The sequence below is a fragment of the Lycium ferocissimum genome, chromosome 5 (assembly GCF_029784015.1).
Source record: "Lycium ferocissimum isolate CSIRO_LF1 chromosome 5, AGI_CSIRO_Lferr_CH_V1, whole genome shotgun sequence".
NCBI lineage: Eukaryota > Viridiplantae > Streptophyta > Magnoliopsida > Solanales > Solanaceae > Lycium > Lycium ferocissimum.
Window position 1 is genome coordinate 26488708 of NC_081346.1, and position 22303 is coordinate 26511010.

The 22303-nt window shown below is 34.3% G+C and overlaps 1 protein-coding gene across 1 annotated transcript; it reads left to right on the top strand.

The window, feature by feature from the left end:
* The first annotated feature begins 9185 nt into the window (after positions 1-9185).
* Positions 9186-9868, top strand: LOC132058330 (uncharacterized). The gene has a single exon (XM_059450869.1). The coding sequence runs from the start codon at positions 9392-9394 to the stop codon at positions 9725-9727; it is 336 nt and encodes a 111-aa protein (XP_059306852.1). The 5' UTR covers positions 9186-9391; the 3' UTR covers positions 9728-9868.
* The last annotated feature ends 12435 nt before the right edge of the window (positions 9869-22303 follow it).

Genomic DNA, 22303 nt, shown 5'->3' on the forward strand with positions numbered 1-22303 from the left:
TGGTTTCATTTGGTGATAATGGATATGTTCCTATCACACCAATATACCATCAAAAGATAATCCATTTAATATCGTTGGTCCCAGTGGGAGTAACTAATTAATTGATAATCGGTTTGTCAATCTCAACCTCGATGCACAAGTCGTCCTTGAATTCTCCCTCATCGTTTTGAGATTGAAGGGGAAGCATATATAGTTACTCCACTTGATGGAAAGAGCTACATAGTGTAATGTACGCTCTTGCATACCCTACTAAGGATAAATAGTTACAACAATGGAAATTGAAATGGAGTCCATGAAATCAAATCAAGTGGAAGTTGACTGATGTTTTGTATCTTAAAGCTATTGGGAACAAAGGGTTCTCAAACTCAAGCATAAGGCTTGAAGCTTCATGTATTCTTGATCCATAAATACTTCTATTTCTAGAGGCGAAATCTCTAGTTAGAGGATGTGTCCTTATACTACTAGACAATAATACTGTATAACAGTTAAAATGATACAGAGGTATCTTAAAGGCACAGTAGGATATTCCTTGTCTTGTCAAGGAATTGAGAAGGAGATTTAGATGAGAGAAAATCTAAATCTGAGTATGTTCTTCTTGCTATTGGGATATAAAATATATTGATATTAAGTGTAATTTGGTGTTAGAGACATAGTTGTACATAGAGAAGTGTACATGAAATACATCTATACGCATCATTTGGTAGAAAAACTATTAACAAAACCCATAACACTTGTTGCTTATGAAAGATATATGATATCGTTGGTTTACGTAGTGATGATGTATTTATAAATCCAAATTTATGTGGATCATGTTCACGTAAAAACTGCATTTTTTGGTAATGTTAGTTGATGCCTAAATTATTCATCATTATTTTTTCATATACATCAAATGTATTCTTATGTTTAGAACATAGATTCCAAGTGTAAGTATGTCGGACAGACAAAAAGATTGGCCTACTCACATGGGCAATTGCCTCTATTGTCTGGTGATAGATAGAGATGAGACAATTATAAACTAATTATTGGCAGAAGTGATGATAAAAGAGAGCTTGAAGTTCATAATAAGAATGTCGTTTGTTTTTTGGTTTAATCGTATGTGATTAAAATGTGATAGTCTATCTTAAAGCTAGATGTGAGTTCTGATGGATTAAATGTATGAGTAGATTTGTGAACTCAAAGTTAGACATGAGTTGTCTGAACAATAATTTGCACAATATCTTAATTTAGCAAAAGACACGCGCTCCATTAGGAAGGAGCTAGTAAATACTATGGTATGTGATTCATACCACGTATGCATTAATGACCTATAATGACGATACAAGTTTAATCTTTACTTGTTATCGTGTGAAGCCTAGAAAATTATGAGTAATTTTCTCTTTGTACCCTCATGACTTTGACCAGTTTCTTGAGATTCAATTTGATGTTTGCTATCTTAGGGTGTTGCCAAGAGATCATGGATGATTCGGTCTGGCGGAACATTTCTAGAAAAGCATATCAAATTGAGATTGAGAGATTCATGAGACGAGGAAGATTATTGAGTACTAGTATATCTACCCGTGCTTCGCGTGGTCGTGAAAACATTTAAAATACGATTTGTTATTAATTTTATATCTTTTTTATAAAAGTAATATAATATTTTATAAACAAAAATCTTTTCTTTTATGCCGCAACTAAGTTGAAGGAAAGTTCGAGTTACATAAATTATAAAGAAAAGGAAAGCATTTGAGGAAAAAGAAAGAAAAACATCTTTTAACAGATTTGAATTTGTTCAAGAGTCATAATTCTTCTCTTCAATTCCAACTTTAGAAAAAAAAGTTTGCTACTTATGATTATAAACAAAATACTTGTCATTTAACTCTAAAGAGACGTGTTTTTCTAAAAAAAAAAAAAAAACCGAATGTAATGGACAATTTTTGATACACACAAAATATTAGTTGTTACACAAGATGACTTAATGAGATTGCTATTAGGTAAAACAGAAGAAGCGTTTAGTCGAAACTTTGCTTGTCTTAAATTTGAATGGATACGACTCCTTTACATACTTGTATATCATATTTGGAACTTGGAAGGAACATAATAGGAGATGCTTTGAAGGAATGCCTGAGACTTTTATTTGGCGCTTTATTTTTTTGTGTAACATCTTCGGAAATGCTACATAATCTTTCAGCATTCTTATTGTCATCTTATATATCGACGATGATAATTAGAGAAATCACAAATAATACAATGAGGCTATACAATTAATCAAGTAGGAACTAATAGCTCCAAATATTTCGAGATTGGGATCCTTCAACTACAATGTACATATTTCTTTAGTTATAAAGCAGACAACACGAAAATGCCTGATAATATGATAAAATTATCAAATTTTATCTTTCTATTTCGCAAAAACGTAAAGACAGTTTAACCCAATTTTAGTCATTTAAAAAGATTGAATGGACTTTTTTCCGTATAAGATTGAACCAAATTTTTATGATTCCTAAATGACATCAGATTGTCACTCTAAAAATTCAGTCGACATAATTTGTAGTTTTGTTTAGAGGAAAATGGAAGAGAGGACCAGAACTCGGTGACACAAAAAAGCAGGAAAAAAAAAAAAATACTCCGTACTCACCATCCATTAGATTAGTTTTGTGCGTGGAAGATCAATCAGTGTCAAATGCACCACCAAATCCAAAATAAAACGACGAGGTAGTCTATTGCTGCACCGTGTTTATTACTAAGTTCTTATTCAACAATTAGACAATATAATTGGTGCTAACAAAATGATGCAACTAAGACACATAAAAATTAGGCATGTAACCTAGACAGAAAACAAATTAATGGCAAAAAGCACCAAAGTTTACAAATACTCCATAAAGATGGCAGTAAAGCATACACCAAAGAAAACCCTTCCTATTCAGACCCACGATAGAATTTCCACTTGCTAACTCATGACAAATACAGATAAACAGGCACGCCTAAAATCTTTATGTATGGCTATGGTGTAATAAACTCCAATCCTGTTCAGCCACAAAAGCGTAAGGCAGTGTCTCATCTCTCTCTACCCCTTGATTGGAATCTGTTAAATTCCCGGGTGTTGTGGTTGCTTTTCACCTTGCATCATAACCGGGGTACCAGTTTTAGATGAGTATTCAAGCAATGCACCAGTTAATACATACTAATGGCAATAAATATAGGGAAGGTAAGAAAAATTTGTAGACTTTTAGGCATTTAACATGATAAGAATGAAAGAATCAAGAAAAAAAAAAGGAAGAAAAAGATAAATGACATATCCACGAATACAAACACAATACAAGCAACTTTATGAGAAGAAAGCGAGATAATATAAAAAGATGCTAATGGATTTTCGATCCCATTGTTGGATCCACACTCTGAAACGGTCCCTGCAATCACATCCTTAGAATAAACATTCAAATTAGTTTCAACCTTTTGTAACAGAACAGTTTTTTGTTATTTTATTTAAGAAGGCAGCCATTTTTACGCTATGTGCAGGTGTTTCTCTTAAAAGAAACGCTTCCAGATGAACCTAATTGAAGCTTTTAAGGATGACAGAATAAACAAAAAAAAGCCGAATATTGAAGTAAGAATAACCTTCGGTTAGTTAAGAGGGTGTGCATGCTATCGAGGCAGCTCAGCAAATCAAAGGACCTTATTACTCTCCCATTCTCAAAGTGATGGTGGTGTTAACTGACTTTTTTTTTGTACCACTGACAATATCTTGAACTATAAAATGAGAATCATATGACAACAATTATTGTAAAAAAAAAAAAAAACCGACAACAATTGCATCATTACCCTCTCTAATTGCAGCATAAATAAACAATAAGTGGAAGGTCCAAAATTAAATAATTGAGAGAAACAGGCCAAAATAAAAAATTAAAGTTAAATAGTTTTTCCTTGTCTAAAAGAGATTCCACATCATCTCTTCTTAGACCAACCAAGAAGGCGTAGCATTAAGCATAACTGGCAAGGCAGATGAGCATATTAGTTTGTAAACCGTCTTTTAAATGTCGTGCTTTGACAGTTGGGTAATTGCCAAGGGGATGCTGAGGCTATAGTTGAGATAGTGAAATTTCAAACATGTAGATTTATATTTCAATAGACATAACCATTTTTGGCATAAGGACCATGAAAATAATCCTCAAGGAAATATCACAAAAGATGAGGCCTCCGACCATTTGAATGCAAAGAAATTGTGCCACAATACTTTATTCTGGAACTCAAAACTGGTAGTATATCTAATCTTTGCTACAGTATATAGAAATTCTTTTTTCCTGGACTGTATAAAGAAACTTACTAAGCAAAAGCTATATTTTCATCCAACTTCAAACCAAAAGCCCAAGATCACTTCTTATGAAAACTTTATCCTTAAGATGAAGAAAAACATCTTAAGTACCATGAACTTTCAGATTTGGCATCAAGGAAAAGTTACCATCACGGAAAAGTTTCCAGTAACGCTAACGCTAGCTATGTTGTGAAAAATGCTCGAGTATGCATTGTGCAGGCTTAAAAAAAGTGTGGAAAAAGAATTGAACCAATTATGTATATGTGGACCACAAGCTTCCGACATAGATACTCTCAGCAGAATGAGAGAATCCATGGTATCATGGTATTTAAATGGATCCGCCTGCAAAGAATAGTAAAGTTTCTATTTACCTTAGGAGACAACTATTTAATTCACTTACAGTTTCTACTTAAACTTTCAGTTACAATCGCTTAAACATCCAAACGATTCATCTCCATTATTCTTCATTCTCAATATTTTTGATACACCAATTCTTTCTCTCCCCTCTCTCCCTGTTCTTCCAGCATTTCCCATTCCATTTACCCCGGGTAGACTTATTTGCGTATTCCTTTCTTCCCTTCCTCTCTATGTGATCTTCCTCCATTCTTAACTCCTTTTTCCTTCCTCCCCTTTCGTACGATTTTCAGGTTTCAATCACTCCCCTCTCTGCATCATATAACAAAAGCATTAAAAGGACAAAAATGAAATGGTATATTTGTGTGTATCAAAAGTGCTCATCAAGAGATCAAATACTTTCGCAATACCATGATAAGTAAGAAAAGAAAGCAAGAACATAAAGAAAGTATTATCAATTTATTTTAGCTGAACTGCACTTTTTATTAGCATATTTTACAAAGGATAAATTAAAGGAATATATTTCAATGTATGAGCGTAACTTTAATACATGAATCTCTTAGATACTTGTTAGTAAACACGTGTTTCAAGTATTTGGTATATTTATTTCATTAGACAATAGAACTGTGTTTTTCTAAAGTTTTATTCTATTCGATTATGATGAAGATGGAGTGCAAAGTAAACAAATATATAAACTGACACAATACAAATCGTGGAAAAAAACTCCATTTTGTTCACTTTCGCCTCATGTCAATCGAAAAGGCATCTATAATATCGTAAAAGCAATATCATCATAGTAGTTCTACTCACTACTCAGTTAACAACAATAAGGTCTTAGTTATTTAATATTTCATAGTTAGTCATGTCAACCGCTCGTATATCACAATCAATTATTAAGCCTCATATTATGGAAAAAAGAATACATTACTGTCCTTGTAACAGTTTAAAGAAGGGAAAATGTAACAAAAAAAGAGACGAAGATATATATTAGTCAAGGTCGTAATGCATGCGTAAAGTGGCAAAACAGACTGGAGTAGGCAAAATAAATAACATGGTATAAAATCGGGTTAACAGAATAGGAAATTGAAGCTTAAAAGGGGGGAAAAAGTGATAATACAAGGAGGGGCAGGGGCAAGGATTTTTCTATGTGGCATGTCTTTTTTAAATCTGAAAAAATATATGTGGGACAAAGAAGAAGAGAGGGAGTCATTACCAACAAAGTTTGTGTTTTTGGCTAAGATCTTTAGCAGCTATTTGTTTCTCGCAGCTCTTACGGCCTTCATTGAAGACGTGCAATAGCAGGAAACTTCAAAAGAAAATCGTAATGCATTCTAGCAAAGTCATCATTCAAAGGACATGAATTGCCATGAAATTTAAAACCGGGAGCATAAACTTCACCGACATTATGTGTTACTAAAATTATTTACGAAGTCATTTAGGCCTGCCTATACATGACAAATAGTATTAATTTAACGATCAAATACTAAAAAGCTATATCCAATAATACTCCAAACAGTAGCCTTCGTGCTATACATATAAATATCGATATTTAATTACAAATACTCACTTCATTAGTTAAATAGATTTAGCGATTTTTTGAGACAAAATCAACGACGGTTGCAGGCCTTTGCATTTGCCATCAGGGAAGCCCTCAGCATTGTAAACAGAAGCACATTTGCTGTTCCTCACACACAATTCTGTGATTTGTGAACCACTGGCTCGCCGACTCGAAGTTCCTTGCCCATGTTGGCCCCATCTCTGAAGTTTTTACCCAGCAAACACATGTACCATACATTAACAACTAATTAAGATGAAGAAGAAGAAGAAGAAGAAGAAGAAGCGATAAGATATTAATTATAATAAAACTTGAGTATCCAATTCAAAATCTTAAAGCAACATAATACTCATCCCTAGGAAAGCTTCGAAAAATAATGCAAAGAAAGGCGGGAAAAGAAAATTTTACAGAGCAAGTCTATGTATACCCAAAAGTAAAAACTAATCAAATTATAATCATAACAACTGTGTGCTATCGGAATAGGAGATATGGAAGAAAGCAATTTTATACCAATAAAGAGAAATTTCATGTCAGCAGTTTGAACCAAGAGAGACATTCTGGAAAGCGGAAGATAGATTAGTCGAAGGGACTGTTCTGTTTTGTTGGCAGCCACTTACATAGGGCTTTTCCGTTTGGAAGCGACTTTTGGAGTCCGCTTTAAACCGTTTTTTTTTTTTTTTTCTATTACCAACTTAATTAAGAGTAAGGAAAAATTGCCCCAAAAAAAGGACAAATTAGATAAATACAAATGCAGCCTTGTGAGAGTGCCACGTCACCGGGCCCTTTGCCTGCTTTTATATATATATATATATATATATGATTATCACATTAATTGTGTTCATTGGTCGACCCTTTATGTTTGTCTTTGAGACAAGAACATGATGATGAACGCAAGTTATGACAAAAGAGCTGTTGAGATGTGAATTTGATACATGATCTAGGGTACTGCATACTGCAATCTACTCCAAGCTCCATTAATCGAGATGCTATATATTCCTAACAGATGTATAGCAACGAAACTCTCGAAGTATGCACTGGTCACACGGTCTAGCCGTTATGTATGAAAGTTACAGAATATGAATGAGAGTTGACGCACCATGTATGAGTGAGAGATGTTGGAAATTGGATTCGGGTCACCCATGTGGGTCAACCCCGATTCATGTCCATATAAGTAAATATATAATGAGTTAGTATATATTATTATTAAATAAATAAAGAGAAAAGGCATAACTGTTAGGAATTTTATTGAACAGTTGTATTCTTTCAGGATTGAAAGGATATAAGAACATTTCTGTAGAAGAAACGTACACTTCTTTCCTCTAATACCTACAAGACAAAAACTCTCTTCTTTGTGACGAAGAATTTCTGTGGAGATTCCTGCGTTGTTCATGGAGCAATCTTCTGTGTAACTTAGGTACTATTTAGACTGTAACTTTATACGGTATAGTTCGTGTTTTATACACGTGATTATACTGTCGACTAGTGAAATAAATATTGGAGAATCTTGGGAGAAATGTGTGTTCTTATGGATTGTTGTATTTTCTATCAGTTTTTAAATACCAATGTGTATTTGCCGAAGAGTAGGCCTGAGGAGTAAAACAAAGTAGCTTCGCATGGTAATGTGTACAAATTGAGAACATCAATTTAAGTAAAAAAAGAAAGTGAAGGGCAGAGTGTGTATATGTCTTTTATTATTTTTATAATACTCCATCAATTCCAAATTAATACTCACTTTAGCTTAAAATAATTGTTATTTTAGGATATCAAGATTAAAGTTGATAATCTTTTTGTTGTTGTTAAGACATAATGTTTTCAAGAAGAATTAACCTAAATAATCGTCCACGCAACTGCTTAAACTAATAATAGTCAACGAATAAATAATATTTGTATTGTTCATATACAATACTAATGTATATAATCGTGTATAGTTAGTGTATAATATATGTATATCAGCTAGAAAAAATAAACAACAATTCCGATTGACTATTTATCTAAATATTCCTTCTTCTTTTTTTTTAACAAGATAAGAAATTTAAATGATGACACTAGATTCTATTTGTGTGAATCGCCTCTTACTTAGGGAATCGATCTGGGCTTGGACAAAACTTTTCTTTGTCATATCTTGGTCTAGACAGACTCTTTTGCCGTGTTTAGTAACACACGACATGACAGTATTTTTTAGATATATAGTTAAGACGTGTAGAAATCAAACATAACATGGCATATTGAAGTGGTGTGTGGACAACACATGAGTCATCTGCTTAGCGTGAGCTTTCTAAACTTGATAGAAAATTGCCGAAATATCAGATATGCGTCCCGCGTCCTATTCGCAAAAACTACAAGAGCCACTCTAGTATTCCTTGCACTTAATAATTTTAACTCAACAACAAATGGTTGGACACCTAATTAATTACGACCTCCCATAAAAATATTTGGTCAACCACTTGTATCTCACAAGTAGTATTTATTTTGATATTGAACTGACTTTTTCTAGATTAGTCACCAAAATCATTTAATATCGGTTCCAATTATTTTCATGGCATGTGTCTTTTTCCCATTTCACTAGCTACTATATGATTATGAAGGAATAATATATCTACCATATAAGGAAGATAAAAAAACAAAAATCCTAAAAGTGAATTATTTCAAATAATATATGATTGTTGACATGGAAAATCATATAGGTATTTTAGTTGAATAGGCATGCCTATATTTCTTAGTTGGATTTAATGAATTTCTAGGCCAAGTTCATTGTTTAACTAACAAGCTACACACATTATTTTAGTGATTTTAAATTTGCAACAATTACTTAAATAACTTCAATAGAAAAAAAGTAATAAGCTAAAGAACTATGTGAGAAATTAACCTAATTCTACCACCAATTTTTTTTTTCTCCAATCAAAATAAATCCAGCAGGAAGAAGGCGCGTTTAATCAGTCAAATATTTCATAAGTACACCAAATAAAAGATCAACTATACAGTTGATGACTTTGAATTCAACTGCCCAAACCATTAACCATCAAACACGACTGAAAATAGCACCCAACTCCACCTCCCAAACCAAATTAGAATCCCAAACTTTAGTGCTTCATAAAATTTTCTTCTATATTATCCCTTCTAAACTTGATAAAAAAAACTCATCCTTCCCCCTTTTCTCTCTCAAATCTCAATTTTCCACACCTAAAGTAATTAATATGGCTTTCGTTCTAGTAGCAGGAAAATCCACAAAATCACAAATAGTAGCCATAGCAGATGCAGCTTCGTTGTACTGTGCTATGGTTATATTAGGTCTGCTTTTAATTAGCTCAGTGAAAGATAATTATTCAACAGATGAAGCTGTGATTAGAGGGAACCACTTCTTTAACCGGCCATGTGATGAAATTTATGTTGTTGGAGAAGGTGAAACGTTACATACAATAAGTGACAAGTGTGGTGATCCTTATATTGTTGAGAGGAATCCACATATTCATGATCCTGATGATGTTTTTCCTGGTCTTGTCATCAAGATCACTCCTAGGAACAGATCATAGTTATCCTGTCCTGTAATTTATTCAGAGTTCAGAGTTCAAGGTTTAACGAGGTTTTTGTTTTCCCTAATCCTGCAGCAGAGTACTCTGCTTGCGGAGATTTCTCTCTTGGGAATTAAAGTGTTTTTATTTTTTGCCTTTTTTTTTTTTTTTTTAAATTTTCTTCATCGCTTTTGTAAATGAATGATAAGAATAAAGATTTAAAGACGTTGGAGTTAAGATATAGGAGTTAAATTCGTTTCTTTGTTTCTTAAAACAGCTAAATCCTTCCCACAGTATTTTTATTTGTTTCGTTCAATCTTACAGCATATGATAAAATTAAGCGTTCTTATGATATTCTTTATGTGATTCCCTAGCCTACCCAAGACTACTTTATAAAGATGTTATGTGTAGCTCCATTCAAATAGTTCAACGGAAAAATTGGGTCATTTTCTCTTGTTTTGGAGCAATCGTTAATTAGTAGAAAGAGTGTTTTTGAGGTATTTGGCTGGTTGGAGGGAATTCTTTTTAGCCAAAAAAAAAAAAAAAAATGTAACGACAAGAATATTTTTGAGTAAAAAAACGTAATGGAAGGTAAATTTGACCTATTTAGAATAGTTTTAAGGGTTTTTTAGCCCTTTACCCATTATTTAGTGACCTTTTGTTAACTCAATGAATGAATAATTAAGAAAATCCTGTAAATTAGTGAAAGGAAACTACGACACGACATGAAAGATGTGGAAAAACAAGAAAAAATAAGTAAAATATCTCAATTCATTTTCACCATAGTTAATTTCTTCATTTTTCTTTTAGATTCTGTTTATTTTGATTATTGTTCTGTCATTAGACACACAAACGAAAACTTTTAGAGCGTGTAATGGAATATTGAGTAATTTCCTAAGAGTATCAAAAAAAAAAAAAAAAATTAAGATTGTCACAGAACTACCAATTTCAAAATTAAGGTGGCTTACCAATTGATTTGGGGAAAAAAATTAAAGAAAAATCACCTAGCTAGGTCGAAGTCAGGTTCACTATTTTATACTCGTATGTGTTTTTGATCAGATCACTATTTTATACTCATTTAATATTACTTGACGATTATGTATACGAGGTTCCCTTATACTATAGCTTCTAAGCGTGATATTTGATGGACCAGGGCTGTTTGTTTGTCGAACAATGGAGATGATAAAATATTTCTCTGTTTTTTCCTGATTGTTTTGTGCATGTTTGAGCATATATATGTTCTTCTCTTCGTATATGTATTGTATTGAAAAAATAGGGAAAACAGATCATCTGTTGTCAAGTTTAATAAAAGCTTGATTAGAAAGATAATTGAAAGCACAGCTTAAAGAAGATGATTCTGGATTAAAAGTAACAAATAAATTTCATTTGAAAGGAGGGATCATATTGTCTTATTACTCCCTTTGTCCCAATTTATAAGACATAATTCGGATTTTGAAAGTTAATTAACGATTTAAAATATTTAAAGGACATACGAATAAATTGCGGTTAAAGATTTTTTTTTTATTTGACTCTCGAAATCCGAACTATTCCATATAAATTAGGACTAATGGATGCTAGAAATAGCCAAATACGGATTCCTTGAGCATAGCATGCAGTTGTACGTTTGTTGAAACCTCTGGAAAAGTTTTTTTTAAAAAAAAACAAACAAAAATATTATCGTATATCGATTGCATATTTAATACTCCTAGATATGATGTTACGCAGAACATGAGTTAGGTATTTAATTTAGTTAACAAATTAAGACGGGTTTACTTAAAACTCATGTTGTGTCCATTTAATTAATGTTATCTTGTCCTATTTTATTGTAGGGTAATTGAATCTTCAGCCATTTTTTTAAAGAGAACGTATAAAAATAGGCAACTAAAGGCTAGTTACATTAACGTAACTGAACCGTTGATCAAATCCATATGAAGAACTTTTATTCTGTGGGTGCACACTGCACAATCTATTTGAAGAAAATCACTAATCTGTAGCAAAAACAGAGCCAATCAAGTAAGAAAAATATTGCAGATGGTGTTATGTGCTTGTATTTTAAGATAAAGAGTAAAAAGTATGGTTCTGTTGGTTTCCCCAGTAGGCCTTTCTTACTTTTGTACTTTTCCTTAGGCTTTAACATTGAATGTTCTTTTCCATCATGTCTTGTACCTGTATTCTATTTAGGGCCTGATGTGATACAAGATATTTCAGTCCGCTACTTTTGTAATACAAAAACAAAGAAGTTGAACCAAAATAGCACTAAATTTTTTTTAAAAAAAAAAGTAGGTTTCTGGCACGAATTTTGTGCGTGAAAGGATCAAACTGAAAAGTTAAAACTTTGGTCCTTTCACGCACAGAATTCGTACGTGAAAGAGGGCAACATAAACTATCCCCCTGCCTTTGTTTTTTGGCCAATTTTTTTTAAAATTCACGTTTTTTTTCGTACTTTGACTGAAGATTAGTCATGTTTCAAAACGCCGGAATATCAATATTTTATATAGAACTTAATATCTTTTTTTGCGTACAATAATGTCGTCTCATTACATTAAGTACACCTAAACGTTTGGATCGTCGTTTTAGCGGTTCTAAAGTGCCCCGAAGTAAGTTTTGTTTGTTTGGAAACTTGTTATCTTTAGGTTTAAGTGTCATATTTTATAGGGTTTTGATTAATTTAGGACGTCGCAAGAGTTATTAATAATCAATAATAAAGACTAAGATAACTAATTATCATTAAGAAAATAACAACCAAAAATATATATAATATTAACATAAAATGTACACTTTATTTACAAATACACAATCTCAGGTCCCACATCTGGGAGCCTTTAGAGTACGGCTAAGCCTAAGGCCAACCCCACCACCCCCACTACCCTCACTATCATCTCCGTCCCCCTTCTTCCTCTTAATCTGTACATGCTCTATGGCATGATCATCTTTGCTTCCCTTCCTTCCCTTCTTTCGACCCGGACCCTGATTCATAACTTGCTTCCTATGGGAGATGACGGCGGGCGATGGGAGTGGGGAGTCTCGTCAATCTCATTAGGAGACCCGTCCACAGGCGCAGAAGAATGAACCTGAAATAACATATGAACAATTCAGTTTAGATTTATTCTAAACTAAACATGAAATAAACAATTACTTAATAAATTATTTTATTTTATTGTAAAAATTCAACCTGTGTGTCGACGGCCTCCTGAGATGGCTGGTGAGAGGGCTCTGAGGTGGCTCATCAACCAGCCTCCGAGTGGGCCTCAGCCGTTGCCGGAGTGAGATGGGTCCTGTGCGAGTAGAAGAATGAACCTGAAATAACATATAACTAATTTAGTTTAGGTTTATTCTAAACTAAACATGAACTAACATATAAAAAATAAATTATTTTATTCTAAAAATCAAACCCGTGTGTCGACGGCCTCCTGAGATGCCTTGTGAGAGGGCTCTGAACGGCCCCAAGGATGGTGCCGAATCGGAAGTTCTCGAACATGGCGAGAGTACGGATGGTGCGGATCAAACATGAAGTCCTCGAACATAGAGTTGAAGTCTAGATGTAGGCCACCACCAGCCAGATCACGAGATCACGAATCGGCCGCTCACCCTGTGGATGACGAACTAGTGGATGTGGAAATGAAGGCCAGGGCATATAATCTAATCTGACAAAGGGTCTGGCGTATACAGAGATGTTTGTGAAGTCGACGGTCGGGAAGAAGAAGTCGATGGGATATCTATAGTCGACGGCCGGTAAGAACTCAACGGGATCTTTGAAGCCGACGGAGCCCGACTGCCTCTGCCAGCCCTACCACCTCGGCCACCAGCCCCTCTGGCCCTACCCTGTCGGTGACCACGATCACCCGCTGCCTGAGGTGGGGCAGCTGCCTGAGGTGGGACACCGGGAATATGCTCACCGAGACGCTCAAAGTCATGTGCCTGTAGCATACCAGTCTCGGCAAGCTCAATCATCTGTGCTGCATACTCCCACATTGTCTCGGGGGCCTCCGTACGGGCGGTGCTCTCAAGACATCGTCCGAACGGTCCGTACCTGCATATGTTTGCAAATATTAACAATTGAATAAATTTGTAAAGTAGTACATAAGACGATGGATTAAGTTTAAGACTAATAAAACTTACCAGCGCCTCATACGCTCTTACGAGAGCTACATATCCTAGGCCATCTGGATGACGCCTAGCGGGGTTGCCAATAATGATGCGAGTGATCCGCATGTACCACTCAATGTACACATGGATCGGAGTGTCATGTCCAACCATCGCTAGGCTCGTCATCCTCGCATCCCAACTCTGGACCTGCTACTGCATATAGAGCCACCATGTATCATTGACGCCCGAATACTCGTCTCTCACATAGTGGTCGTGCTCCCAATCCGTAGTTGCGGGTATATTCTGTACATACCCAAACTGCCATAACACGCGGTCGGGCGCTTGATACTCAACGATATCCATATGTATCAATAGACACCGCGACATCTAAATGTGCTGACCAGCCCTACAAAACGCCGACAACTCATCTAAAATATAATCATACGGCGTCCATATAAAAGCCTGTAAAAAGAATTGAACTAGTTAACAATAAAAGACTAAAATAGTAGCTACGTGGTCTAGCGTGTGGATCCAAAATATGAACATACCGTCTGAGCCGTCATGTGGTCTAGCTGATCCCTAAACGGGAGAAGGCTGTGGTGCATCTCCACACATCGGCGTACGCCTCGCGACCATCTCTGCGTGTATGGCATCGGTTCAACAAGATAGTCAGCGGGAGGGTGAGCAGGTGTGGGCTGAAAAGGTCTCAACCTAGTCCACACCCATATCTGATATAGTCATTAAAAAAATGTTTTATCAGTTGTCGTTTCAAAAAAATATATTTTGTATTTAATTACACACACTTAAATATATTACCTGAAGGAGCGACCAAAATACAGGGACCTCTACACTCGTGCCCATAGAACATTGGCAGAATCCTCGATACATGTAGGCCAGCACAGCAGCTCCCCAACTATAACATCCTAACTCGGCGAGATCGTCGATATACGAAAGATACCTCAAGCTCACATGCGAACCCGAAGTGTTCGGGAACAGGATGCCCCCGAATATGATGAGTAGGTATAGACGCGCACGTCGGTCAACATCAGCCTGAGGCGTGTCCTCTCCAATCGGATGCTCCATGTCTATGAGGCGCAAGTGAGCATGAAGGGCCGACATCAAAACCCGACTCTGGCCCGAAAAATCATCACCCGGAGCCTCGAAATCGGTGAGCCTAGTCAACTCATCCCGGTAAGGCGGCAGCTCCTGAGGCTCCTCAATATACAATGGGCGTCCATCAACCTGTAGCCCATAAATAACTTCCACATCCTAGAAAGTAATGATAGCCTCACTGGTACGGAGATGAAATGTGTGTGTCTCCTATCGCCATCTTTCAATCAAGGCTGTCACTAGCTACCTATCTTGTTGTACTCGACTAACATCGACGCACCGGTAGATACCGCCCCGATGTAGTATATCTAGGAAGCGAGGATGTGGGGGGGGGGGGGGGGCGAGGAGCTAAGATCTCCTATGCTGAGTTCCCCAACCGGGTACGGACCTGAGCCTCAGCCAGTAGGTCGGATGTCCATATATGCTGCGACCTATGCTCCCGCTGAAGATATAGTACCTCTCTGTCGAAGGGCCCCGAATCAAGAGGGTGGTGATCCATCTGTTTTACGCATTTTAAATCAATCATTAACAAGTAATATTAGTTATGTAATCTTTTATTGAAAATTATATTAAGGATTGTGGTGATCCATTTGTTTTACGCATTTTAAATCAATCATTAACAAGTAGTATTAGTTATGTAATCTTTTATAAAAAATTATACTCCCTCTGTTTCAATTTATGTGAACCCATTTGACTGGGCACGACATTTAAGAAAGAGTAAAGACTTTTGAAACTTGTGGTCAAAAATAAGTCTTGAATATTTGTGTGGCTGTAAATCACTTCATAAATGATTTTGTTTCCAAATTAGGAAAGAGGTCATTCATTTTGACACGGACTAAAAAGGAAATAGGTTCACATAAATTGAAACAGAGGGAGTATTAAGGATTGTGGTGATCCATCTGTTTTACGCATTTTAAATTATTCATTAACAAGTAGTATTAGTTATGTAATCTTTTATCGAAAATTATATTAAGAGTTTTCAATCCTAAACTACGGGTTTTCAATCCTAAACTACGGGTTATCAATCCTAAGCTAAGGGTTTTCAATCCTAAACTAAGGGTTTTCAATCATTAACAAGTAATATTAGTTATGTAATATTTTATCGAAAATTATATTAACGGTTGTGGTGATCCATCTGTTTTACGCATTTTAAATCAATCATTAACAAGTAGTATTAGTTATGTAATCTTTTATCGAAAATTATATTGGGTTTTCAATCCTAAACTATGAGTTTTCAATCCTAAACTAATTAGCAAATAAATAAATTAACAATTAAACTATAAAGATTAATAATTAATAAGTCAAATAATTAACAATTAGCTAGCAAACAATTAGCAATAAAAATTAATAAATAAAAAAATTAACTAACTAATCAAACAATTAACAAATTATTAACATATAATTAATAAATAAACAATTAACTAACTAATCAAACAATTAACAAATTATTAACAAATAAACAATTGACTTAACAAAAACTAAATAAATAATTAGCTAGTCTAACAACTGAAATAGCTAATCTAATAATTAACAAATACTTAAGTTGCTAATCTAACAATTAACAAATACTAAATAAACAATTAATAAATAATTAACAAATTAACAACAAATAAACAAATAAAAAAAATTAAAAAATGTGGCAGTCCAAACAGCCCCGAATAAAGCAAAAAAAAAAAAAAATTGCTTAAAAGTTTTTTTTTTTTTTTCGAAATCCGCAACAATTACACAATAATCATGCTTAGGGTAATAATATATTTAACAATGTAATAGAAAATTCGTAGTGAAATACCTAGATTAAAACTTTTTTTGAGTTTTTGAAATGAGTTCTACACCGCTCTATTCCGAAATCCAACCTTAGAAACTTGTTCCTACACTTCAAAATACTAAGAATATTGACTTTCGGGTTGAAAAACAACACGAAAACGACATTTTCTATGCTTGGGGGACCACAGAATCGCCTTTAATGGCGGTTTTTTTTTTTTTTTTTAAATGGGAGGACCGCGGTGGGGAAGGAGAAGGGGCAGCTTATGTTGTCCTCTTTCACGCATGAATTCTGTGCGTGAAAGGACCAAAGTTTTAACTTTACAGTTTGGTCTTTCACACACAAAATTCGTGCGTGAAACCTACTTTTTTTTTTTTTTTTTTTACAAAGTCGCGGACTCTAAGATATTCCCTCCGTCCCATTTGAGTGTCCTAGTTTGACCGGATAAGGAGTTTAAGAAATAAAGAGAGATCTTTCAATCTTGTGGTCTTGAATTAAAAATGTGTAGTCCTTTAAATCTTATGGTCTTAGACTTGCCATATAAAATGTTGGAATTGAAAAACTTACTAAATATAGAAAGAGACACTCCTTTTGGTGCAGACCAAAAAGAAAAGTAAGACATTGAAATTGGGATGAATAGAGTACAAGTTTAATTGAATGTAATAACTTTTGCTCAAGTTCTGTATACAACGTTAAAAGTTTGTTAAATAAGTACAAATATTAAATTTCAAATCCCGAAAATCAAATAGATTGTATAGTCTAATAGAATTATGGATTCGAGCTCATAAAAATTTAAGTCTTGAATCCTTTTTGCGTACCATTTTTAATCTTTCTAGTACGCTATGTAATACTATGATCTTCTCGGTTAAGCCCATGAAAACTATAAAGATTGAAAGAGTATTCCTATTTAATTCCTCTCCTACATATATGTACATTATTCAAGGAACTTCAAAAGAATGTCTTCTGTACATGTTGACTCCTTAACAAAAAAAGACTCCTCCCTAACAAGAGAATTTTACAAAAAGAAATATAAAAATGAATCACCTCGGATTTAAATTGGTCACCAAAAGCAACTATTGAACCACCGTTGTTACTGTATTAAAAGATTCTTTTATATCGAAGGAATTCAATAATTTATACGTATATTTTTAACTTAATTTGTACAGTATAATTTTCAGACCGAGATATTGAATTGGATCCATCATTATATACAAGGGGATGTAGATGCTTAAATACGGATTCATGGGAACTCAGTAATTTTTGCATATTCCCTATATATATATATATATATATTAAGAAATTTACTAAATGTCTATAAATGTTTAACTTGAACCTCAATTATTATTATAGTATTAATTTGAAATCAATTTAGAAACCCTAGCTACTGCCGATCACTTACTTTAAAATGTCCAAGCACCTTTTCCCAATGTTAGAGGAAGGAAACAAAAAAGTAAGAAGAAAACCAGTCAAAGCAAGAGAACCAATCCGCTCATATGTATACCAAAGTTCAAGCGACGCTTGAGGACCACCAGAAAGATGTCGGGGGCTATAGTAATGTTATCCCTATAATCAAGCTATGGACTGTAAGTCAAAAAACGTTAAACAAAAGTTTTAGTTTCGAGCCCTACAGAAAACTGTGTTTCCTTAAGGAGTTTAATCCCTTTACAATTGCCTTGGATTAATTTTCTCCCAGGATAGAACGAAACTCTATTCTGCAATACTGACAATCGAAATTGCAGAACTTCAGCGAACTCAACAAACGGTAGTAATCACACGACACTTACTTTTTGACTTTGAAAAAGATGCACAGAAGAGGGGATGAAGAAGAATGAACCGCGAATTTTAATTGCGCGAATTAATATTAGGAAATAGGAAATTAACTAATGAAAATGGAAAATAAATTCAGTCCAAAAAGATTATCAATCAATTGACCAAATCCAAATCTAAAGCCGAGCGAGCGACGATACGAGGAAATTCCCTCTTCTGTACTCTTTAAGGGTTATAAGATATGCTTCTACATATAAGCACATAAGTGTTACTTTCCACCATCAATGTGGGAGAAATGTCACTTAGAAAAAGTTACTTTTTCAAATTTCATTTTCCTCCGTTTCCCAGTTCAGACTTCATCTTTAAAGCACACCACTTGGTGTCTTTAAAGTCCAACAAGAATATAGTACTGTACTAAATTTGGTTTGTTTATTAAATTCAGAAATTGTGAGTCACCTTGTGAAGGTATTCTGATTAGTGATTAGAGGTATTCTGATTAGTGATTAGACTTCCTCTATAAACAATAACGATAAGAAAAAAGGAGAAAAAATCACGTCATATCAGTGGCACATTATGTGGCCTTGTATTTACTTTTATAGGTAATTGATCTTAATTTGGGTGGTGAGTAATGATGCTATTCGCTCAGCATTGTTGAATTTGAAGACCTATGCTTGAATAAGCCCACCACAAATACTACTAACCTTAGATGGTGATTAACACTATTTTATCACTTTAGGTTACGTTTTGCCATTTGTATATAGTACTATAGGTTACGTTTTGCCATTTGTATCTAGTATTAGCAGGCAGTTTGAATTTTTCTTCCATCTCCACCTGTAATTACAAAAATGTACAAAGTAGCCATTCTCTAACACATAAATATATTACTAATTGAGTGCCAATACCTACTCACTACCAGGAAAAGCACCTTTAGTGGCAATTATTTAGTTGCCATTACTTTATTGGAATTTATTCCTTGAACTCAAATTATTAGCGGCAATTTGGTATTAGCTGGCCATTACGATTTCGGCTTACGCAAACCTAATAATTAAAAGCAAACCTTTTCAATTAATTGTGCTGTCAGTAAGAAGGCAATCCGTGAGTTTCAGCCCACTGAAGTTCATGTCGCCATGTCATTGCACCTAAAATGTACAATTGAATAGATCTCATTATTCACGTTTAAAGCAATTGATGGGTTCACAACAAACTAAACAAGACTTAATATTTGGAATAACATGAGAACACAGTGACTCACTACATATCATTAATAAGTTAGGTACATAAATTGTGTAAGCCTGAACCGGCCATCATATCAAGTAAAATTAAACTAGATGAATACACCATATGAGAAGTCTTATACAATTTGAATCTAATACAGTAGAATTATGCAGGTGTAGGACTATAAATAGAAACTGTACCTTCTTGCAATCTACAATGTAGTTAATCAGTTTCCACATCAATTCTTGCCGCATGAGGAAGGTGGAAAATCAATGTAGGATTAAGCAGAGACAGTAACAGGGCAGCTCTCCTTTGGCGTGTCAGTTGAAATATGTAGAGAAGTGGAGTATTATTTCACTATGCATATATAACTGCATGCCAATAGAGAGTAGCCCTATCACTCTTTCCCTTAGTATCATTCGCCTGCTTTTCTGTTCCCTCATTTTTCTGCTTCTGGTTCATTACCGCAGAGCCTTTCCACGCCTTTATAGAGCATTTCTTCTCAGTTTAAGAGACGGTATAAACCACTAGAGAATCGGCATATCCAGTGATTTTTTGTGCTGTGGCTTGTGGATATCTTCTTGCATTTGGGATTGCTTTTTCTAGTGTCAGAAAATGAGCTAACGTCCTTATCCCTTTACAATTTCATGTCGTGAATGGAACTCCTTTAAATATTTTCATCAGATTCCATCAGAAAGAAGTTACTGAAAGGAGATGCTGCATGATTTTATGCCTTTGAAGTGTGTCTTTGACTCTTAAGACTAGGAGGCAAGGGACCTTCAAACAGCATATCCTTCATAATATTCCATTTTTTTTTTCAATTTACATGTCTATGTTACATTTTTCGGTTTCGAATTCTGATGTTCATGTGGCTTTTCGCTTCTCGAATTCCGGTCTTACTTATGTTCTTGAATTTTTAAGATTCCGACTCTTTTAGAGGCCAGGAAATCAAGAGTACTGCTTCCTTTTTCTGAATTGGACATAGTAAAAGTTCGTAGATGCTTGTTGGTTATCTCAGATTACTCAAGTGTGTCGTCATTTGTGCCTGTTTACTCTTAAGACTTGTGAAGCAGCAGCTTTTATCACTACAAAGTCCAATTCTGGATGTCATACAAGAAAACATGCACAAATGGATAAAGTTTCTTTCCGAGAGACAAACAATTACTACTTGAGTACTATTTTTAGCTTCTTCCACCTGCAAATGTCTCTCACATGCCTAAACGTTCAACTGGTATACCAAAGTCACAGTTCTAATGCATTTCATATTTTATTTACGGAAAAGGCTCTAATATGTCATCGAACTATTAGAAAAGGCTCATTCATGCCACTAATAGTTGGGCTCAAAATGCCACCACCGTTACCATTTTGGGTCATATATGCCATTACTCACTAACAGAACTCTTTTACTATCAAAATTTGCCACGTGAGATTATCTAAACTCTTTATTTTACGAGTGACATATATGAGTCATTTCGTAGTTCAGTGGCATATTTGACCCTTTTCCCAATTTCTATATAAACCTCAATTTTTTCTAATTTTATGTAACAAGCTTATAAGGACAACTTTGTCCCTTATATTAATAACATTATTATTATTTTACATGGAAAAACTATCCTCTCTTATTGAATTAGATTATGAATCTAATCTTATTCTACATACTTCACAATTTTTACGTACTTAATTTATGGCTCTTTAAGAAAATTAAGAACACATAAAATTTTATTTAAGAAAAAACAGACAGATTTAAAAGAGAGTACACTAATGAGTGTAGATGGGTATGGAAAGTTACATATGTAAAACTAGTTTCTTTTTCCATGTTCCTCAGTACAAACTCTTTAAAACGGTACAGAGAGTATTAAAACGGTATAGAGAGTAACTAAACGTGTGTATAATGAGTAACATAAATTTCGAAGCGGAAAAGTACAAGCTCAAGTTGATAAACAAATATGAAATTGATAATCCAAACATAAATTAATTGAAATGACCAGACTCAAAACACTCAAAAGCAAGCTGTGCCTATCCAAGAATCAAATTGCAAGTCCACAAAACAAATTTCGCCACATGTCAGTAAAAGATGAACTAAACTGGAAAAGAAAAAAAAAGAACATAGCAAAAACGATAGGTTAGCACACAAAAAATCAGAAGATAACTAAATTGCAAACCCCAAAAATCGGGTGATGAAATCTCCTCACATATTTCAAATTTCAATACTCCAAACTGCCTAAAACATGATAAAAAATCATAAATTAGTCATTAATTTTCACAATTCAACGTGATGAAGCACAAAAAGGAAACTTTTCTTCTTAGAAAAATGTGCAGCCCTATCTACCACACGGACAAAGTCTACATCACATTTTATAAATTCAAAATACAATTGCGTCGTCAGCCGATCAAAAGAAGAAAAAAACTTAGAGAGAAAAATTTGCAATAGTACTGCTATTCTATCCTATGTTTAGCACTAAGAGGAGGGTTGAATTTGCAAGGATATATTTGAACATGGTTGGCTTTGTTGAGATGAATGAGAAAGAGGACGTTCTCTGTGAGACTTTTTTTTTTTGTTGTAAAATCTATATCTATATATATTATAAAGATAAAGATGCAATGGTGATGTGACACTCTCTAGCTTTCTAAAGTCATTTATCTTTTTTTTTCCTTTT